Source organism: Amblyomma mixtum, chromosome 6, assembly GCF_055824585.1.
Source record: "Amblyomma mixtum isolate Tamu chromosome 6, ASM5582458v1, whole genome shotgun sequence".
Taxonomy (NCBI): Eukaryota; Metazoa; Arthropoda; class Arachnida; order Ixodida; family Ixodidae; genus Amblyomma; species Amblyomma mixtum.
Genome location: NC_143017.1, coordinates 137,951,848 through 137,968,129, shown reverse-complemented (window position 1 = coordinate 137,968,129; position 16,282 = coordinate 137,951,848). Strand labels below are relative to the sequence as shown.

General features: G+C 43.5%; 1 protein-coding gene across 9 annotated transcripts in view; it reads right to left on the bottom strand.

Annotated features, from left to right (window-relative positions):
- Positions 1-16,282, bottom strand: part of row (zinc finger domain-containing protein relative of woc) — a 55,595-nt gene that overhangs the window by 23,198 nt on the left and 16,115 nt on the right. For all 9 annotated transcript variants that reach the window (XM_089549348.1, XM_089549347.1, XM_089549356.1 and 6 more), the window contains exons 10-11: positions 1,318-1,633; positions 88-433 (exon numbers count right to left, since the gene is read on the bottom strand). In XM_089549348.1, coding sequence (XP_089405474.1) covers positions 88-433; positions 1,318-1,633 — 662 coding nt within the window. The remainder of the gene's footprint in view (positions 1-87; positions 434-1,317; positions 1,634-16,282) is intronic.

Below are 16,282 nucleotides of genomic sequence, written 5' to 3'. Positions count from 1 at the left end.
CCAAGAGCTCCATGGAACCCGATTTGAGAAACACTGTTTTGAAGACATGCCAATGCTAAAGAAAACAAGCGAAAACTTTGAACAAACCTTTCCATCCACTGTGGTCAAGAATGTCAGCCAGGATGCGCCAGAACGCCTCACGTGCATGGTTGGCAAAGCGCTCCCGCCACTGCAACTCATCCAAGAAGCCCTGCACGGTTTCCAGCTTTAGCTGGTTCACCATGAAGTGGCCGAAAACATCTGTGAGTCGCCGCAGTAGGTACGAGTGGACGAGGTCGGGGCCCGGACGCACCCCGATGCGGACGGGGAAGCCTTGCTCATTTAAGCGGCTGAACTTTGCATCTTCCGTGACCACCACGGTGCCAGGACGTAGCCACAGCTCCAGGCTTTTGAGGAACACAGGTGAGTTCCAGCCCAGGGACACCGACACTGCCTGTGAAGGAGCACAAACCACCCCAACGTCAACGCTGCAAATAACAAGTCCGATGTCCAGACAGTGGTGAACTGGGCCAATCAGTACATGGCTCAAAACGAAGTGGCAAAGGCACAGCAAAGGGAAAGAAAGAACTAAAGATACGCACATGCAGGGAGTTACATACAGCAAACTCCCTTTCAGACGAATTCTTGGATAAGAAGATGTGAGAACATTTTGTCGGTTTCCCACAGGACTCAGTGCAAAAAACTATTATTAGTGCAAATATAAAAAAATATATTAGCGCAAAAAAAAATGGGCTTGTATTAGGTAATTCACGGAATTTTTTTTTACGGAATTGTTTGCAGTCATTATTTCAGCCGATCAATGCACACATGAATGGTTTTTAATTAGTTTTGTGACGTCACTGCTGTCTTAAAGCTAAGCACTGCTCCTGACCACACAAATGAATTTGGTTTGGTTTTATAACAGCTCCACTTGGCATTGAAAAAAGAAAGCGATCAAGTGTTCAAAGGAGAAAGAATACTATGGTCGCAATGGGAGCTATGATCTCTACATTTTGCTGCTACTATAATGCAGTTACTGCAGTCCAACGTAAAACATGCGACCTTGATATTGGCACTAGAATGCCTTAGCTATTGGTTCAACAAAGAAAATGTTAACATGCAAAAGGTCTTTCCATTTCGCATGGCCTTCCAAGCAGGAGCCAATGACAGCGGATGTAACGGATAACGTGCTGACCTGGTCAACAATAGTTCCTTCCCTGAAAAATGATGCCATGCATGACCAAAAAGCTCGGTTTGATATTTAGATTACTTCTGTTTCATCAACTGCACAGTCCTTTGGGTAGCAGAGAGTGACACGTTGTGCACAGCTCAACACACCTTGAGTCTTGTCTCGAGTGACGAGCGGTCGAGTGCGCCCAGAACGAGGTACCGGCCCAACTGGGCAGTTGCCACTTCGACGTGGATGCCAGGTCCCCCAAGTTTGGCACGGCGCGTGGCTACGGCACGGGCACACACTTCCTGCAGGCCGCGCCACACATTGCGCACCATAAAGCTGTCCGAACTAGACTCTGACAGCACAGTGTTCAGTTCAGACTGGCGTGCCCAGTGGTACACAAGGCAAATGAGTTTCCAGAGGGGTAGCCCAAAGCGCGCAAAGAAGCTTGGCTGCAGCAGCAGGCTCTTGCGTTGACAGCTGCAAATATGGGGACCAGCAAGCAGATAGCAGCATTATGAAACAAAGCTTTCGGCGAGGGCTACTTCAATAATCGCTTTCAGCTCTGTGTGCCTAAGCATCAGTTATGGGAACTTCCATTGTGTTCAAACCAGCTACTGTGAGCATGCCTGGACACTTGTGACTTTAACAAAGAAACCAACTTAAACACATATGTACAACTGGCTATACTAAAATTTCTGCAAGAAGAACTTGCATTTGAAGATTTATTCTACCTTGTCTCAAAGGCTGTTTCCAAGCGCCTAGCAACAACAGAAAAAGGTAAAGATGTACAAGCCATGTAAAATAACAAGCAGGAAAACAGCCCCACTGTAGCATAACAAGACAAAACAAGTGCTTGGCATTGCTTTCTACCTGTGCAAGCCTACATCAATCATGCAGGCTTACTACTCAAAGGCCAGAGGTGTCTGCTATTACGTGATTTGGCCACATATTTGAAGACAAAGGGGGCATAAGGACAGGATAAGCATAAAGCAAGTTTCACCTGTGCCCTTTGACATTGCAAGTGCAATGCTTTGCAGATCAGAAAACACACTAATTACCTCAGCATTAAAGGAGCAGGTATCTCCAAGCTTTAACATCCCCCACCCCCAATAACGGTGCACAGTGCCTTTCGAATGATGTTACTGACGATGATAAGACCATGTGTGCTTTTTAAATAATTTATTACAGCACTACCTTTTGCCAATAGTTTTGGTTTTGATTTCTGCTGCTTGTGGCAACAGAAGAGGGCAATTCTGAGAACTGCGGGACCGTTACGAGTCGTGCGCTTACAATTAGCGACAGAGCAGCAAATGTGTCACTCTTTGGAGAGCACACGTGGCTTGTGGCAGTTTTTTGTACCCTTTCCTAATGTCAGCCTGCCGAAACCAAAACTCTTGATGAAAAGCGATGCTGCAATAGAGCAAACAAGGGACTTGTCTTCCCAGTTCTGTTGCCCTCAAGGCCTTGCACACCATTATCAAAAAAAGTACTATGCGACCATCCAACATGCTGTGGACTTCAGCTTTCGCTGTACGCCACGACTGGTGTTGGGGTAGAGGAACTTGTTTTTCAGAGGAATTCATGCTAGGTTATACCATCAATGCACTATTCGTGCTTTGTGATTTGTGAAGTCTGTAATAAAACCACCCAGCAGAATGATCCAACCCGGACTGCAAGTGAACCTTGGTCAAGTTGCCAGGATTTCCCCGAGTGTGCGTGCGTGTGACAGCATGCCTGAGAGCTGATGTGTGATCAACTCACAAGCCACTGCACTATGGGGTGTTATAGAGAGTGCCATGTTGGCGCTAAGCCAGGAGATTCCATCTGTGCTTATGACACAGTACAACACACAGCAGCACAGTAAAGGTGCTATACACCCTTGCAGATCCCCAATGTCACAAAACTGTCTATGTGATTGATTAAACCATTCTTGCACACACATGAAAGAGTGAAAGCTGCCCACATTATACAGTTTGTACTGTAAAACCTAACTTTACAAATTGGAGCCCCAAAAGTTTTAGTTTCTTATGGTATGTATTACTGCAGAGAACAACAAAATGATTGGCAACAAATACTGCATCACCTAGTAGTGAAAAAGACTGCACATCTAGCTAACAAAAAGTGCTTCTTTACATAAAAACAGCACTTCCGATGCTTGCATGATAAGGGCAGCAAGCCAGCCACACTACTGCTGCTAATGATGTTGTGGATATAGAGATGTACAATAATGAAATTAATGTCTGTCAAATGAATTGATTAAACGGCGAGGAAAAACTAGGTGTAGTTACTCGTGGCAACATCACACCAAGGCAAGGTGAAGAAAAATTTATCTGCCTGATCAATACGAAGCCACATACCCAAAGCCGCACTACTGAATATGCCAAGGCCACCGGAGTGAGAATTGCCTGAAGCAACCAGGCAACTTGGTCAACAGATAAAGTGTCCTTTGACTACAAGTCACGAAGCCTAGCATATATAGATAAGACATGTATTGTCCAAGCTACTACCGTGCTTCCACAACCATTTCAGAGCGCTTCACCGTCTATAAGTAGCACAACTTTTTCTGAAGACAGTCATGATCAAGACAGTCATGACAGTCATGATTGACTCTGCCTTTTGCTACGATTGTATTTTTTAATTTTTTTGACTGCTTTTGCTTCTCTTGTTTGACTCTGCCTTTGCTACGATTGTTTGACTCTGCTTTTGCTACGAGATGGCCTGCTCAAAGTTCTGTTATCAAAATCTTTTAGTTTTTTCTGCAGAGGTTAAGGGTTTTTTCTTTTTTCTTTTATCCTGATGTTGCTGTTTCTTTTCCACGTGTTGGGTTCTGAGCGATAATGCGATTAGTGTCATGCCTGAGCTGTATAAATATGCCTCCTTTCCATGCAATAAAACAGTTGGTAGTGTGCGCATGTGGTGTCCCCTCTCTTGTTGTGTTCTTCTTGTTGCGCCGCCGTTCATTTCATTTCACCATTCTTCCACAGTCATGATCCGCAGCATAATGTTCAAAAGAACAACACCCGTTGCATACAGCACCCTAACTTATCCTGCCTTGCTTGGATGCTTTTGCGAGGTGATGCAAGAATCCTAGGTCACTTCAATGGGGTGGTACTTGCAAAGGAATATAGCAGTACACACTGCCTGCTCACATACATGATGCTTTATTAACTAATGTTTTTTTGAAGATCAAGTTGCTCTGAATATTTCCACTCCACTAATCTTTCATAAGACAATACAAAATCTACAGATTTCTAAGCCACAAATTGCTTGGTAACCACTGTTGAGACTGTGTAACAACATTGAAAATTTGATGAATTTAGCCAAATGTGGTCATACTTTGCAGAGATGGACCTTGCCTCAAATAAGTGAAGCCAAAATCTGACTCCACCAACAGTGTGGACATGGATGCTTCATAATGGTTCGACGTATTGTAATCTCGTGGAGCAAACTGTGCAAGCAAAGTCGCAGTGGCACAGTGCAGTGGCGTCCTCATGATAATGGCTAAGCCTCGTGCTGTTAACAGCGCCACTTGAATAGCACTGGTGCTCACCGCAAATTGCACTGTTATATTAAATAAGCAATGAAAAAACATATTTAACACAGCCTTCTTTACTGCAGTACTACTTCTCTTTTCAATGTGCAACAGCGACTAAATCAATATCCAACAATGCGTTCACCAACCTGCAAGAAACCGCACCTGCACCTACAGCCACTTGGCATACTGAGCAAGTGCAAAAGAAGCACGCGATACTTACTGGGCTTTCATTCAGAACTTCGTTGGTTTTGATCACTCCATTCCAAAGCTTTATATGCGTTTTGACTTTATGCAAAACATGCAGCTGGCATCAGACTTGTGTGCACAGCACTAAAGTGGTGTACCACTCTGCAAGCAAGGAGGCACCTAGTAGCATATGCCAAGTTCTAGATGCAATGCTTGCACAGAAGTAGAGCCAGATATATTTAGAAGCCAGGTGGGCACAAGCAGGTGCCCTGAAAACCATCAGTTGTCCAATTTGGCTTTTCGAAGCCTGATGTGCACTGCTTCAGCACTACACAAGTGTGACACCAACTGCACTGCCCCTGTCATAAGTATGCAGGGCCACAGCACGGGACCGTAGTTGTCGCTAAGTGATGCAGTGGGGCCTCCTGAGTCACCTGCATGGTGGCTCAGTGGTTAGGCGCTCGGCTGCTGAGCCTGAGGACGCGGGTTGAATGTGGGCCGCAGAGGCTGCATTTCGATGCAGGCGAAACAAAAAAGTTGCGTGTGCTCTGCAATTTCACCGCACGTTAAAGATCCACCAGTGGCCAAAATTATTACAGAGCCCTTCACCACAGTGCCTCTTTCGCCTTTCACTCCCTTCCCTCATGGCATGGTTGAGGTGTCCACGCAGAAGCAATATAGTAACTGGAGTTTCCCTTTCCTTAAAACCATTTTTGATTTTTCCTTCAGCATACCAGGCAATCTTGAGGCTCTACACAGAAGAAAAGAGAGGCATCCCTTGGAGTGAATGGTCGCCCCAAAGCTTTAACCCTTTCAGGCGCCATTTTTTGTTTTGACTGAAATCTATTTTTTCACCTATGTAGTATATTCAGGCCTCATGAAAGGGAATTTGTTAGTTTTCGAGCGTGAAAGACCAGCAGGTCAGTTCTTACGACGATGTGGAGAATTCCATACAAAGTGTCAGATTTGTTAGAAATAGTACCATTGAAATGTTCTCGTGTGTCAGGTAAAACTCTATAAAGATCGTGGAATCATTTTGTGTTTCGAAGATGCACATCACACTCGAAATTGAGCAAAAATCCTCGATGTTTTCACTCGCGGCAAAATCTGTCTGCACAAAAACGGAGGACAAAGTGCTACCTAATTCACTGTTACGTGAAATATTACTAACTGCATTCGCTGTATAGTACCAAAAAACAACTTATTTGCAACAAGAAGGGTGCTCAATTTGACTGAAATAATGAAATCACTGTTAAGTGCTCCATTTTCTCAGAAAAAGCTGCAAGTTTGCCGCTTATGCAATTCTGTACAAAGCGCCTGAAAGGGTTAAGAGCACCAGCAAAGCTTTACCATATGGCTTGGTAGTAGGTCGCCAGGCATGCTATGACCCTCCGTACTTCTGACGAAGACTACACAAAGCAGCGGCCTCCAACCATTTCCTTCAAAATCCAAGGACATCAGCTTCAGAATGCTCACAAAGCTCCCCTTGACTGCTCCGATTTGAGCAGGAAACCACCTTCAACTGCTTACTAGGAGTTTCATAATTTCTCACGGCCCATATCAGCCTTTTAGCGCACACACACGAAGTTGACGACCTTGTCCTTTGACAAGACTGACAACCACAAACAGCCACTTGTTCCCAATATGCAAATGACAATGCTGTTTCTCTTTTCTTGAAAAGAGCCCAAATGTGAACACAGAGAAATATAGGATATCCGCACGCACTGAGGATTATAATCCAAAGAACACATCTTGAGAAGATGGCTGTAATGTCACGACTATAAGCTGTGCAAATGGTGCTCAATGCTGATGATAAGGACAGCATTCAATTGCATATCAAGACCAATCAGCTGCTAGTGGCCAGTGAAAATAAAGTTCCTTTGTGCTTACGTAACCAGCACTACGAACTTATGCTTGGTACCTAGGTATCGGACGCAATGAACACAAAACGCAGTGCCAGTGAAAAAAATGACAGAGTTTTATTCCGCCACTGAATGTAGTGGAGATGAATAGTTTTACAGTATGTGCCTTACCAAATAGCCAAAGCAAAACGAACAAGCCAGAAGCAGCATTGATTCTCTTTTGAATTACTAATGTCGAATAAGTCACCTGAGCAGAAGCTTACAGTCGTGAAATTTCAGTTCACATCTGTACAAACAGTAGCAAAGTACAATGAACAAACACGACTCATGAAGCATTGCAAGCTACAGTGCTTTTTCGGAGCAACTTGCCACTTCTTGCTAGTCTTGAGAAAGAACAAGCAGGCACAGCGCACGGCTTAAGCTATTAACTGAGATCTCATGCACAATCACCCTCATTGTTTTTCCAATTCCACATTATACTAACACCACTTGTATACTTGCAAACAGTAAATCTTCAGTGCATACAAAGCAGCTGAAAGCACACAAGATAATTTAAATGAGCAAATCAATCACAAATATATAGGTTGCATTCCCGGTTCACATCAAAAATGCAGTTTCACCAAGACCATCTCTTTTCATCACAAAGCCATGCACACAATTTCTACACATCGCCGAAAAGATATCATTCACATCTTCCGGGCCTTTCATAATGCGAGAGCAGGCTGGTCATGACACTGTCACGAGATGTAATGCATATTACATTCCCTTCAGGTGCTCATTATTATCCAATGAATGAAAAATGCTCAAGGTTATGGAATTCTCTAAGGAGCATGCCACAAGTGAACAAAAAAAATTCTTATCCTCCCACAAGTTCATGAGATTTTTGCCAATGCCTCATGGGCCCACATCCTGCCACAAAACAATGTTTCAGGGTGTTAATTATACTTTACTGAAATTATTCCTGATAAAATAAGTCATTCTGTACACAAATGAGCCTATTTCAAGCATTTTTAAGCACTAAAGCGCACAAAACAAACAAAAAATGTGTGCTTACCGGTGCCATAACATAGCTAATGCAAAATGCATAGGCATCATCTTAAAAACAATTTTTTTTGTTCAACTCGCATGCCTGGCTTTAAACGATTAAACAAAAGATCTTGCACATTTCAGCACTTTCTTTTTTATAGTGTCCTCATTTTTGGGCACAGCACCTTGCATACAATGATCAGACAGTGCTCATATCGAATGCAGGCGTGTACACACAGCACCTGAAGGGGGTACAAACAGTGCACTCACACATACATAGGAAAGTGAAGGCCTGAGAGAATATTCACATTGTAAACAATCAACAAAAAGCATATGTACATAAAATTAATATCAGTTCCACATAGCTGATTTCATTGCCATTAACTGCCTAATGAGTTATGCCATCTGCAAAGTGCCATGTGCACAAATCTACTGACATCAGCCGCGAGCAACCTAGCAAGTTGGCCAAAACTAATCTTCCAATGAGCTGTGTACTCTCATTCAAATTTCTCACTAAAAGAAGCGTGCTACTCTGTTACAAAACAACCTATTTTCAAACAGAGAATGATTTGTTCATTTCCAGTCAAACGACTTTCATTGTGACTGCGCCGGGTTAACCAGTACTCCTGACTGACACATTTGGCTTGCATGCTACTTTTCCAACTTGTCAACCAAAAACAGCAGCATTTTCTGAAAGATAATTCTGATGTTATATATGAACAATACTGACCACATTTTATGCCTATGAGCACTGTTTATAATTAGGTGAATATTTTCTAGTGGTTTTCAGGTATTATGATCTCAGTGACACAGAATGGCATTATGCAAGACTGGCTCCAAGTGGCATGGGTATAACACACTGGTTCTCTATGACGGCATGATCATAGCGCACTATACAAGTGCTGATGGCAACACAGCCTTCACGACGCTTGCAGCTCTAAGAATATAAACCTCACAAACAACTAAGCAGCGCATATATGCTACAAAGAAAAAAAATAATTGCCAGTAGAATAAGACATCACTGCACTCACTAAATTCCAGAGAAGTATGTATAAACACAAAGAGGTACAGTACGAGCTTCCAGGAACCAGCTCAATGTTCCGCTCTAGAGAAATCTGCCTGCTCATAACTGACATACACAGAGCTATATAAATGAGGGAACCATGCATAAAACATGCGCTGCATGAACACATCTTTTCGAAAAGCTCCATGTAATATGTTGTTCAATGGGACATACTCATTAGGTGTGTGCAAAATAAATGAAGCACCTACCTGCACTTAAGTGAAAAAGCCTCGTATTAAATACTACTTCAATTCGATCTAAAGCACACCATGAGACCAATTAAAGTAAAATGACTCAAACAATGAATGTTCATCACTGTGAACTGCATCAGTGCTTTGCAAATGCAATGCAGGGCCATCTTTATGACAACTACTTTTAAATTGTATACCTCTGTCCATGTGTCTATGCACACAATTCCGTTCTCAACAGTACAGTGCTCCAGCTTCTGGCTTCTCATGCCTGCTAGTCTGAAATTTTTAAGTGGCCATTTCGGCTTAAAAGCACCTGAAGGGAGACCAAGGGAGACAGTAAACAATAGGAGGGCTTTTAATTCCTGGTATAAAAAAAAAAATATCTTGAGCAAGGGGATTCGAACTCCTGTCTTACGCATTCTAAAGCGCAGCGCTTATCAACTGCAACACAGAATTTTTTTTTCTTTATTCCTTATTTAGACAAGAGGGCAGCATACACAAGGACACTGATAACTACTCAGGTTTCAGCTTACATGCCCACATTAATCTTTCGCGCTGCAAAAGAACTGATGAGAATGAGCACTCTTAATTGTATGCTTTTATCAGTCTAAATAAAATTTATCTTATCTACTACTAGGTGGCACTGATTAACCCACAGAGCTTCTAAATATTACCTAGAGAGAAAGCAGGCAGTGTTGCAATTTATCCAACATGGCGAGGTGCAGGAATGCCAGTAAGACGAAGTTTCGTACTTGACTTGGCTATTGTTGGGCACGAAATATGGATTTAGCCACAACTCTTCTTGCGCAGTACCTCGAAGAAATGCTGTGAAAGTTTCCATACCAGCCAAGCACTTAAATTTAGTTGAAAAACGCAGTATTAAAATAAATTCATCTGCGCACAGAGGAGAACACCGCAGTGCAGCTGCCGATACAGAGGAAGAATCCACATTTTCGACCGAACACCAGCCAAGCCAAATACGAAACCTCGCCTTCCTGGAATACCCGTGGTGGATGAGGCGCTCTTTAAAAAGCTCGCATGGACGGTGGTGGAGAGCTTTCCCTACAGGCAATACTGAGAATTGGATTGGAAAACGTTTATTGTCAGCACCGAGCCGAGCCATAGTGGGCATTATACTAGGTGGCTTCGAGCCCATGGCTCTTGGCGACCTCGTGAGCCCACTCAGTGGCCCGGACTTGCGTCAACGGGTCTGAGCTGGCCAGTATAGCCTCCCACCGCTCTAGAGAAGGGACTGGTAGTAGGTCCGCCGGTGGCGGCGCCTTTTTGCAGCTCCATAAAATGTGGTCATATCCGGCTATCTCGCCGCATTAATTGTTTGCAAGTAGCGTTGTATTGTGTTGGATACATGTGTGCTAGTCTCGACGGGCTAAAGAAGGCTCGCGTCTGGAGCCGACGCCACGTTACCTCCTGGCTTTTGTCAAGCTTTTTGTCTGGTGGCGGATAGATCCTCCTTTCCAGTTTAAACTGATTGGTGTATTCGTGAAATGATATGAATGCATCTCTCGTGAAATTTGGGGCCTCAACCCGGCTCACTGCTCGGCTGACATAACCTCGAGCTATACTGTGAGCCAACTCGTTTCCCCTGTTCCCCGAGTGTGCCGGCACCCATATTAGTTCCACCTCTCTTTGGTCCCAGTCTTTATGCCTTAATATTCGTTCTGCCTCCTGGGAGATCATACCCTGCGCAAAATTGTTGATAGCCACCTTGGAGTCGCTAATTATGGTGACTGCTTTGGTGCTGGCCATTGCCATGGCGATAGCCGCCTCCCCCGCTGTCCCTGAGTTTTTTGTTTTGACCGAACCGGCCGTTAATGTTTCACCCGAGTCGTTCACAGCCACGACCACAAAGGAGTCGCCTCCTTCGTATTCCGTCGCGTCTACATAGGTTGTGTGTTCCGAGCCTTCGAGCTTGGCTTCAAGGGCCTTTGCTCTGGCTCTCCTCCTGCCTTCGTGAAAAGCAGGGTGCATGTTTTTTGGAAGTGGTTTAATAGTGAGTGATTTTATAACTTTGGTCAGTAATTTTGCCTGCGCATTTCTTTCCGGAATTCTATCATGTAATCCTAGGTTGCTCAGGATCTTTCTCCCCGGGGGTGAGGTTGCAAGCCTCCTTAATTGCGCAAATATATGTGCCTCGCATAGTTCCGTGGTGGTGTTGTAGATCCCCAGTTTAAGAAGTCTTTCCGTAGGAGTGCAGTGGGGCAGCCCCAATGCTGCTTTATATGCCTGCCTTATGATCCCATCTATTTTGTTCTGTTCCGCCAGCCCTAGCTTGAGGTAGGGAACGGCGTAAACTATTCTGCTTATCACAAAAGCCTGAACCATTCGGCAGAGATCTTTCTCTTTGACTCCCCGTCTTTTGTTAGCTATTCGCCTTATGAGCCTGGTTGTCATGTTAATTGTAGACTTAAGCCTGTTTATTGTCTCTGTGTTCTTTCTATTGTCCTGTATTATAAGTCCTAGGACCCTGATTTTGTCAACTCTGGCTACCGGAGTCTCATTTACCAGTACGTGAATGTCTCCTGCGTTGGTATCGCGTTTGCTAGCCCCCCGGATCACCAGAAGTTCGGATTTGCTTGGCGAGCATTTTAGTCCTGCCCATTCCGCGTAATCCTGGACAATATCGATCGCGTGTTGGAGATTTTGTTCTATTTCCCCATCGTTTCCTGTATGCGTCCATATTGTTATGTCATCCGCATATAGCGTATGGTTTATACCCTCGACAGTCTTCAATAGCGGCGGGAGGTTCTTCAACGCCAGGTTGAATAAGAAAGGAGAGAGCACTGAGCCCTGCGGAGTTCCCTTGTCGCCCAGCTTAATAGTTTCTGACTGGATGTCTCCTAGATTTATTTCTGCGGTTCTGCCGGTTAGAAAGTCCCTTACGTAATCGTAGGTCCGCTTTAACCAGATGGCTTAACCAGAAGCTATAGGGTGCCTTGATGGAGTGTTTCGTTGGTAGTGTGGTGAAATCCTCGCCATTTTTGAGCACGGGGGGAATCACTCAGCCACATCAAAATAATCTTGAGGGAAATGAGCGTTTTCATGTCTTCGACATATAAGAGCATCCATAACTGCTTCCAGACATCAAAGTCTTATTTTGAGATTAAATTTTAGAAGCTACCTCTCTGTTGCAGGGGTGAGCACAATTTTTGTGATCCAAGATGGCGCCTCCCGATTGAACAACAGCTGTCACCACCCTCCCAAAGAAACACTGTATCGAGGCACCCTAGGAAGCTCCAGGACTATACTGGTGAGAGAACGGAATCGTGCATGCTTAGGCATGAATCAGACACGAGCCATTCCTTTTCTTCCAATTACTTTAAATGGCTTAAAAAAAAGAAACACTTGCAGGTTACGTAAATTTCTGTTGCTTAAGATTCACTGTCAATGCACACCATATGAAAAAAGTCAAATCTACCTCTAGCTGTCCCATTTTAACACAATCGAATGCTCACTTTAATGACGACACTGAGGGCCCAAAAGACTGAAAACTGATTCCATCTCATATGAATTAAGCACCGACATACCTTAGGGAGAAAGCACACACAAAGCTTTTGGTGATAATATGTGTAAAAACTAGGGGTGTGCGAATATTCGAAATTTTCGAATATAATTCGAATATTACATTTTTAGTATTCGTATTCGATTCGAAATCCAAGTATTCGTGTTGTCTCGAATATTCGACTTGACGCGAATATTCGTATCTAGCCGAATATACATTGTGAGCACCGGCGTTCATTTCGGTCCGCAAGCCCTATCGACAGAGACATAACAACAAGGCGGCGCCCAGAGCAATGCGCGAAAATTCTTCCTTCCTCCAAGGGCCATGCCGTAGCTGACTGCGCTGGTGAGCTCCTTTGTGGGTAAAACTGCGAAGCTGGTATAGTCAGAGCTGTGCACGAAGTACCTCGCAATACGTGCCAGTTCAGTGCCAAGTGAGAGGGCATTTTCTGTGGCTGGAGAAGTCGTTTCAGCTAGAAGGGAAGAACTTCTGCCTGACCATGTGGAACAGCGGGTTTTCCTTCACGACAACCTTTTATGTTCATCCCAGCAACACGCGTTTGTGCTGATGGCAAGCTAGCCTTAATCAATGCTGTGTACCAGCCATCTTCTCTGATATTTCCACTCTTCTAAGAATAATGTTCGAGTCTGATATTTTTTGTGCAGCCACACACACCTTTTGTGTTCATTTTATCATCGATAGCTTAACTGTGATGTTCTTGGGTGCTCAAATAATGTTTTGTAGTGGTTAAATGCGTCTGTCCTTGATTATTCAATATTTGATTCGATATTCGGAACCAAGTATTCGTATTCGATTCGTATTCGAAAAATTTGATATTCGCACACCCCTAGTAAAAACCGATGCTATCGAAAATAAAACAAACACCCGCCAAACCTCACACAGAATGCACACACAGAGCTCATGCTGACAACGTGTGAAAACTAATTCCCCCTCAAATGAAGCAAGCACCTGCAAATCTCAGACAGAAAGCACACGCAGCACACACAGAGCCATGCTAAGAAAATAGGGGGCTAGCCAGGCACGAAGAAATAATTAACAGCATCCCACTGAAACAGAAAGAAGGCAAGAAAAGGGTACAGCAAATATGCATGTTCTTGGAACCTTCAAGGCTGGCAAGGTAAGGGCAATCACCACAAGTTTAGCTCGTGCAAGGTGCAAGCTGAATGAGGGAGAGGAAAAGGAAAAAGCAAAGCTGCAAGGAGAACGGCCACATGATTTACTGAAACCATTCCTCCAAGCATACGACACACAGTACTGCAGTGTCATGAGACCACTGGAACAGAAATGTGTTTCACCAAGTGCCACTTGTCCACTATAACAGTATTAAACTATCCCACCTTTAAAATTATTCTCCAAGTGCGTACGCTTTTGCATTCATGATAGTAAATTCCTGGCAGTTTTTTTTTTGTGACACAAAAAAAAAAGGAAGTTGCATGTGCCACGGTACAGATAGCCAACATCAATTCAAGAGGAAAAAAAGGGGGGGGGGGGGGGGGGGGGTGCGAATCTGCAGAAAAAAAAAAAGGCCTCTATCACACAACTTCTAACACTCCAAGGAACATCCCAACCATAAAAATGTCACTGCCATGCTACCCGGAATCATAGACTGATAACAGCAAACTCCAGATGCCTTATAGCAACTTCTCCTTTCCAAAGACAGAAGTGACGTAAGAGGGAAGCTTGGCAAGTCACCAAATAAAGTAATTACACTAATGCCACTTTCATGCCAGTAATGCCAGTAATGACACTTTACCAAAAAGACAACATACATACAGGTGTGTGTAAAATGCAGGTGCCTCGTTCCCAGAGTCGTTTGGAAAGACCTGTCACCAGACGGTACAGCTGCCTATTTCAACACACTCAGGGCACAGGCAGAGTTGGCTGTGAAAGTTGAGACGAACATATGACCTATACAATTATTTTTCTGGTGCTTAGGCAAGAAGCCTTGAATCAAGATGTGTATTGTTTGATCAGAAAAACGTTCAAATTTCACCACCCTGTTCTAGGATGCAAAAAAAAAAAAATTGAGTTAATTCACTCCTCCTGTGCCATGTCAACTTGTCTAGCCAACAGTCCACGTGTGGCATCCAAGAAAAACCTTGCTGCTTTCAAAACGTTAGCATAAAACTTTAACCACTTTTACTTCAAAAAAGAACAAAACATAAGCTTTAAAAATTGTGAATCAACAAAGAAAGGCCAAGCAAGTAGAATGGAATTAAAAACTGACACTTTATGTGCCAGATGTCAACAGTTAGAGGATAGTGCAATTAGCTTTTGTGACTGGTTGCCAAGTACTACCAACCAATGTGGGTAGCCTTTACACGCAACCTATAATCAATACATATACATTCCTTCAAAACACAGCTTACATAACCCAACAAGAATTGCAGGCACCCTCTTTCAGCTGTTTTTTTGTTTACATACAAAGGTACGTTCTTCAATGCAGGCTAACTAAAAAGGAAAATTTAGCATCTGTACATATAGTATGAACATGAGAGATGCAATGCGTGTTAACCCAAAGTAAACAAAATTATAGAATGACCTAATGCTCCACAGCTTCACACCGTCACAGATGCGCAAATACTCTTGGCCGTCAAGCAGGGAACCGGATACTAGCTGTCAGAACCGCTGGGCATACTGAATATATTTTCAACGTCTTGGCAGACGTAATTAATTATGTACAGTAGATTAATTCACTCACAAACATCACAAGCCGTCAAAGAACATCTCAAAATCCATGAAGATGGACACATGAGTGTTCACCAGGAAATGCAGGCTCCCCACAACTTGTACAACAGTGAATACGTGGTGACAGTGGCCATGAACACGTTCTTTACATGTTATAAAATGTCCAAACCAGTTTACGAGCCTCTTTAGACGATGTGAGCAATCTCGATCAATGAAAGCACTTCTACTGAGATGATATGAACGAGATGAACGCTGCAACTTACATTTTCATACGCAAAACTTTATTTCCAATTTACTGTTCACTTCTAGGATGCTCAAAACAGACCCCACTCTTTTCACACTAGTTTGTCTCATTCGTCTTCGTTCATTTCGTTTTCCTGCGCTGTTTTCACTATGAATCAATACCAACTCGCCCGACACCTAGGAAACGGCACATGCCTCTATCTTCAAGAGTGACATCATCATGAATCGCCAACAATCATCATTGCGGAGCATTTGAATGAGCTTCATAAAATATTGTGGCCCCCATTTACGCCTTATATGGGAGTCTTGACACAGCTACATACAGCTTATGCTTCCCCCTCAAAATTCACAGCAGTACAACTTGGTTAGGCCGCATGAAAACTAAATTTAAAAAAGAACTCTGACAGAGGCAAATAAGACATGAACATGGGGCACTAACCCAGTATGCAAGCCCAGGCCAGTACATTTTTAGGCATGCCTATAGTACCATGTTGCAAAGACGCAGAGGTATTTAGCAATACAAAAGGCCATGTGAGACACACACACACACACACACTCAATACATAAAGTTATTTCCTTGCAGCACTGTAAGTATAAAGAAACTATCAAAAACCTTAAAACTGTACAGTTTATTACAAGTGTGTGAGATGACGCCATGCTTCTATGAAGTCCCATGTGTTTAGGGGTGAATCCACTTCACTTCTTGGTCCATGGATCACACCAGGAACCCACCGACAGACTAGAGCAGTCAGTTATTCACCCCGTGAGCTGATCACGATGGCTAGAGCAGA